We start from the raw sequence: 6,536 nt of genomic DNA on the forward strand, positions 1-6,536 counted from the left end.
TTTGAATCCATAATTCATAATTATGTCCCATTTTGCAGGGTAAATTTTGGTGACAAATGACTTATTATTCCAATTTTTTGTCCAGCATCCTAAATACTGAGTTTCCAGTTTTGTGAGGATATTTATACAAAGAGAATAGAAGTGAGCAATTCGGGACCCTTAGAAATGTCCCATTTACTGGGGACTTTCGGTTTAATGGAAATCCAGTATTGTGGGTTTCTACCGTTTTAGGGTGAAAAAAATCTCAAACATTACATTACAGTACAAAAATCTATCTAACATTTCACGTGAATAAAGTAGATAATATATATCTGTATAAGATGTTGCCACTATAATGTATTAACCAATTAACTCAATTAAATGTCAATAAGCGTTAACCAATTACTGCAATAAAATGACAATATGTGAGTTAATTTATTGACAGAGAAATATTAGTAAATCAACATTTTTATTTCAGCATCAAGATGATATAAAGGTGGACATGGACATACATACAATGGATACAGACTTTGGTAGCTTCTTTGACGTGAAAGATGAACCAAGACTTAGTCCCACTGCACCTGGTATGCTGAATTTAATGAACATTCTTGTTTCAAGTATTTTACATCTTTATATAAATTTTGAACTAAAAGAGCATATTTGTTACTGTTGTGTCTGTAGCTGGATGGTTAAGGTTGTTGACTTCAAATAAAATGCCCCTCACCACTTTGAGTTTGAATCCCGCCTGTGAGGAAGCCATCCAGCTGGCTGACGGAATGTCAGTGGTTCTACTCAGGTGCCCATTCATGCGTGGAATAAATGCATAGAGGGAACACTTTAAGTCGTCCTCCACCAATGAAACTGGAATGTTGCCATAAAACCTTTACAGTGTTGAAGCGACATAACACCCAACCAAAAAAACATTTATTTTTTTAAAATGTGTATCTTTTTTTCCATCTATTTGAGGGTTTTATAGTATTTCTGTCTTTGGATCCAGTTATTTTATGTAAATCTTTCTGAAATAATGTTTTATATTATATAAGCTATATCTAGCAAGAATTGTCAAGGTGAATGGTCAATGATTCTACTCCTCTGGTTATTCCTTCACTAAAGCTTTAAACATATTTATTCCCAAAAGTATATATAATGTACATACAAATAAACAACAAACAAAATATGTTTATATAATAGAAAAGGATGAGAACTAAAAGACGAGTCTAATAGAATTCTTCTTCTTGACCATTTAAGATGGTGAAATCTCCACATGATCTGACCAATGTTCATGATTGTAACAGAAAACTCAAAGCATGTGACTGAAAACAAAACTTCAACCACCACCACCAACAACACAAAACAAAACACTACCACCACTACAAATGAACACACTACAAATGCACATATTATCTTTTGTAATGTATAACACAGTAATGCCATACACTTTGATTTCATGTTTGTTTCTTCACATATTCTGTAACAGTTATTTTTTGTTATTACTCAAAATCATACTAACAGTGTGAATTATTTTCAGCTTCCGTTAAATCAATTAAGTCAGAGAAAGAGCAGCCTATAGCAAGTGTTAGTAAGCCCGAGCCGCCGATGATGGCGGAACTTAAAGGTCCATCCAGACATCAGCAGTACGCTACCCACTTCCCTCTACCTCAAGACGAGTTGTCAAGTCACGAATGTAATCAAAGGCTAGTGGTTCTGTTTGGTGTCGGAAAAGCTCGGGACGCTGCGCGCCACATCTTAAAAAAGGTCGGGAAAGAGATCCTACGATTGTACAGTCGTAAAAGCTGTATAGACATGAGTAGCGGTGATCTCGGTAAACCGAAGAAAAAGAAAGATAAAGACGAACCAAGTTCAGTTTCAGTTGTCGGTAACCTAGAAGTGCTGTTTGGAAAGTTTCATAAGTTATCGTATTACGATCAACATGTGGTCACGTGGCAGTGTACCATGGCCGTTCACGAACAGATCAATTGTTTTACATCGGGAACGTCGACGTATTTACCGCAGGTGGAGAATATATCGTACTTGTTTGATCTGATGGAACATTCAATGGCTGTTAACACTCTCCTAGAATTTTCCGTACAGGTTTGTCTCCCTTTTGTTTCAGCTTACTTTTGATTTCCATAGTTTGTTTGAATTACTAGTATGACATATTAAATATGACTATGTTTGAGAGAAAAATCTTTCTGTCATCCTGAATATTGGTATATCAGTTTCACACTGTTTGAATTTTCTCATGTTTATAAAAGCTTACTTTTAATTTCTGCTGTTTGAAATATTGCATGTAAAGTTTTGACTTAGTTTGAGCATAGAAAAGCTGGAAAGTCACCATATGACCTTAACAGTGCTGGTGCTTAACTAAACAACGAACATAACTTCTTAGAATGTTCCAAGGCAAAAACACCTCTGTCTGCAAAATGGTTAAAAAAATGTTAAAAATAATAGTTATCATATTTCCACCCCCCCACACCCCCAAAGTTAGGTCTTTTATGATTTTGTTTCAAAATTCCAAAATTTTCTAAAATCTGTTTAATTTTTTTATGATCATTTCAGCTTCTGAAAGATTTGAGTATAGTGGAAAGCCAGCTGTCTGCCAGTAACTCTAACTTATCTGGCATCTACACAACATCACTGTGTCTGTGTATTGTAGCTATCTTCAGGAAATATCATTCCTTCCTGCTAGTCTCCGAAGATCTCACATTTCAGGCATTTGAAGGGTATGTAACAAGTAATAATGTATTTGAGCCGTGCCATGACAAAACTAACATAATGGGTTTGCGACCAGCATCCGCGCAGTCTGATCAGGATCCATGCTGTTTGCTTACAGACCCTATAACAAGTAAAGAAACTAATAGTGAACAGCATGGATCCTGATCAGACTGCGTGGATGCGCAGGCTGGTCTGCATCCATGCTGGTCGCAAACCCATTATGTTTGTTTTGTCGTGACGCGGCTCATTTTTATCAATTGGACCGTTAAAAGGTACATACCGTCTTCAAGAATATGCAGTTGAGATATACATCCATATTGTCATAGCCAATTTTGGTCATGTAGAAGTTATTTGTCTATTTAGTAGCGGTGTCAGGGTAAGAAAAAATGATAACAGTTTAAACGGACACCAGATAACCGTGTTAAACGTTTAACAGACCACACAAATAAAATGCTTAGATTTTTGAATTTAACTTTGTTTCTTATGACAAGATATGACATTTCGTTTGCGTTTCTTGTACTCAAAATCATTACAATATGGAGTGAATATTTTCTGTTAGGGTCATATCGTACTCGATAAGATCGGGGAAAAAATACATTGTTAAGTGCAACCAAAATACAAACAAATTGTCATATCTTGTTATATGTTTAATATCAATTTAAAACTTTTTCTCCTCTTTGACAAATACTAACCTCAGATACCGGTTGTTGAATTTTCTATACGGTCTTTAGCTAAAAACTGACTGTACACGTTTAAACAGATAAAAGTGACATCCTTTCTATTTTGACTATGTCTGTTTTAAAGGTACCTATGCATGATGATTTTGTTATTCTATGTCCACCAGAAATGCTTTTCAATAAGAACAAATGAAGACAGTACATATACAACGTATGTGCATAGAAATCTTAACTTCTTATTGATAAAGTTTCAATGCCAATGGTGAATAATATTGATAAGGTCAGAATAAAATATTAAAAATGTTATATTATATATAATGTTTTTCAGTCTGATTGGTGTGGTGAAGCATGTATGTAACCCAGCCGACTGTTCATCAGCAGAGAGATGTATCCTGGCATACCTGTATGATGTCTACACGTCCTGTAGCTATCTCAAGGTGAATTATCTCCCTTTGTTGTGCATCTCTGATGTTTGATTATCTCCATTTGTTTAAGCTTTATCAAATTTAATTATCTCCATTTGTTTAAGCTATATCAAGTTTAATTATCTCCATTTGTTTAAGCTATATCAAGTTTAATTATCTCCATTTGTTTAAGCTATATCAAGTTTAATTATCTCTCTTTATTCAGCCTCTCAATGTAAAATATCTCCCTTTATTTTAGCTGTCTCAAGGGTAATTAAGCTACCCTACGGCCTTCATAGTACCTTTGTGACTTTAAACTCATCAAGCAAAATTAATTTTCTTAATATTAAAGGGACTTTACTAAGGTTATATGACATGACAGGAAGGGAAATGATTTTTGAAATGAATATTCCATTTCATGTAGGTCTTAGCAAAATTACAGATCATTTGCTTACTCTGTTTTTCCAAAACTAATCATTCTTTGGAAAAAACAGACAGAAAATTGAAAAGCATAAATCAGGCTAAAATAGCACAAAAATATGTTTCTAATTTATTTCTGAGTATATTTCTTAATTATCTTTTGCGTATCTTTTCAGTTTAAATGCCACAGTATTCAAATTTTTTGTTCGTTTTTTAAGCATTTTGGACATCAGTGGAGCTCCTTTAATTATTTTACATTCCAGCATCTTTGTGAAACATGTCATGAACAACTTGTCAGAACATATCTATGCAATGAAGACTTTCAGTAATTGAATTGGTTAGGAAATAATCTGTGGTTAAGCTGAACCTTATTTTACCATATTTTTTTTTTTACAGAACAAGTTCCAAGAGATGTTTAGTAATGCCTACTCTAAGATACGAGTAACATTATATGCTGATATCAAGCCATCTGCCTCTAACCTCATGTGGGATCCAGCATTCATGGGGAGCTTCCTGGAAAATGCCAAGTAAGATATTATCATTCAAACTTTTGTTATAAAATAACTGTTGTTTTATTTATTAAGCTTGAAATTGATAAGCCTTTGCCACAAGGATCGAACCTGGTCAGTCTGGACATTTTTTTGTTGGGTTTTATGTCACACCAAGAAAGTATAAGTCATATGGTTACTTTCCAGCTTTTCTGATGGAGGAAGACCTCAGGGGTTGTCAGTGCATTGTTTCAGGTATGAACAAGAACCTGAGTAGAATCACCTATTTTTCGTAAGTTAGCTGGGTAGCTTCCTCACATGAAGTAGCTTCCTCACATGAAAGAATCCAAAGTCCCTGTCTGGATTCAAACCCACAGCAGTGAGGCAGTGCAGACTTACCAACTGTTGCTAGCTTAATTTTATATATTTTTATATTGTCATCACTTTATTAAACTTTGAATGGAGTGTACCAAATTTATAGAATGGCAAATCCTTTGTTCACTCAAAGTCTGAGAGCTCAAAGAATTTCTTCGAGAGTCTGAAAGATGTCTTTTTGTGACTGACCAAAAGATGCTATTTCACTATATTACTGCTGAAGGGACTAGAGATCAGGTTCGAGAGTTCAAGACATCAGTATTTTAATGAACCATTGCAGAACAATAAATGAGCCGCGTCATGACAAAACCAACATAATGGGTTTGCGACCAGCATGGATCCAGACCAGCCTGCGCATCCACGCAGTCTGATCAGGATCCATACTGTTCGCTTTCCAACTCTATTACAAGTAGAGAAACTGATAGCGAACAGCATAGATCCTGATCAGACTGCGCGGATGCGCAGGCTGATCTGGATCCATGCTGGTCGCAAACGCACTATGTTGGTTTTGGCATGACGCGGCTCAAATATTATTTAACGACTTTACTGGGATTGTACAGTTAATTCAAGCAAAGGGATGTATTCGAAACAATTCTAGTTCAAGTGAACAAAGTTTTACTGTATATGATATTGAATTCTATCTTTTGAGGTAGGTTATCAAGCTAGCTTATGGAAAATTAATGGTATGATCTACTCTAGCACTGTAACAAGATGGAAGTATAAACGGCATTTTGTTACAGCACCTACTTTTGACGAAGTGCTCATAGGGCAAATACATTGCATGTGTTCGTAGTTAAAGCTAACAATTATCAATTTTGTAATGTTTGATTACTGTTTATTTTTTAGGACAATCCCTATAGAACAGGCATTGATAGATCAGCTGAATAAACAAGGGGCTAGTAGATACAGTTTTGTTGTGAACACAATGCTGAATATCTGTAAATTTCTACTCTCATCTGACAGGTAATATGTCTTCATATTTTTTGTCTTGTATCATAATAAGATGGTTTTCCATATTTTATACACCAAAAATTGTATCTTGGTCAATAGTAAAGTTGGAAATAGATTTTAAGTATTTTCTTCCTTCTTTTTGTTCTAAGTTTTAACTCGATCATACGCAGAATATGACCTTAACTTGGTCTGTGTGACAAGAAATTAGCCACTCTATACGGCCCTCTTAACATAAGTTTTGGGGCCCTGTCAGATTTGGCACAAATTTACTCCCAGTTTCATATACAATGTATATTTTTCCCAATTAAAATTTTTTTTAATTTAAAACAACAAAAAATTCCCCCAATCTGCAGGCCCTTGGCCACTGCCTCCAAAAGGTAATTAGGACCCTGCTTCCATACCAGAGGGTCAAGTTCATTAAAGGGACTCCACTGAGGTTCAAAAGACTTAAAACATAAAGTTTGAATAGATGTTATCCGGAACTCGTAAATGTGGGCTTTTCCATGCTATGTCTCCAGTACAAACAA

General features: G+C 35.1%; 1 protein-coding gene across 1 annotated transcript in view; it reads left to right on the forward strand.

The window, feature by feature from the left end:
* The window catches only part of LOC132726687 (mediator of RNA polymerase II transcription subunit 12-like protein), a gene marked incomplete at its 3' end in the record, with an annotated part of 22,505 nt that extends 16,484 nt beyond the window's left edge, over positions 1 to 6,021 (forward strand). Inside the window, 6 exon segments of the mRNA XM_060712035.1 lie at positions 458 to 563; positions 1,508 to 2,070; positions 2,539 to 2,702; positions 3,700 to 3,808; positions 4,592 to 4,722; positions 5,905 to 6,021. Coding sequence (XP_060568018.1) covers positions 458 to 563; positions 1,508 to 2,070; positions 2,539 to 2,702; positions 3,700 to 3,808; positions 4,592 to 4,722; positions 5,905 to 6,021 — 1,190 coding nt within the window.
* Positions 6,022 to 6,536: the final 515 nt, after the last annotated feature.

Source organism: Ruditapes philippinarum, unplaced genomic scaffold (assembly GCF_026571515.1).
Source record: "Ruditapes philippinarum isolate M1 unplaced genomic scaffold, ASM2657151v2 ctg6598_1_1_1_1, whole genome shotgun sequence".
NCBI lineage: Eukaryota > Metazoa > Mollusca > Bivalvia > Venerida > Veneridae > Ruditapes > Ruditapes philippinarum.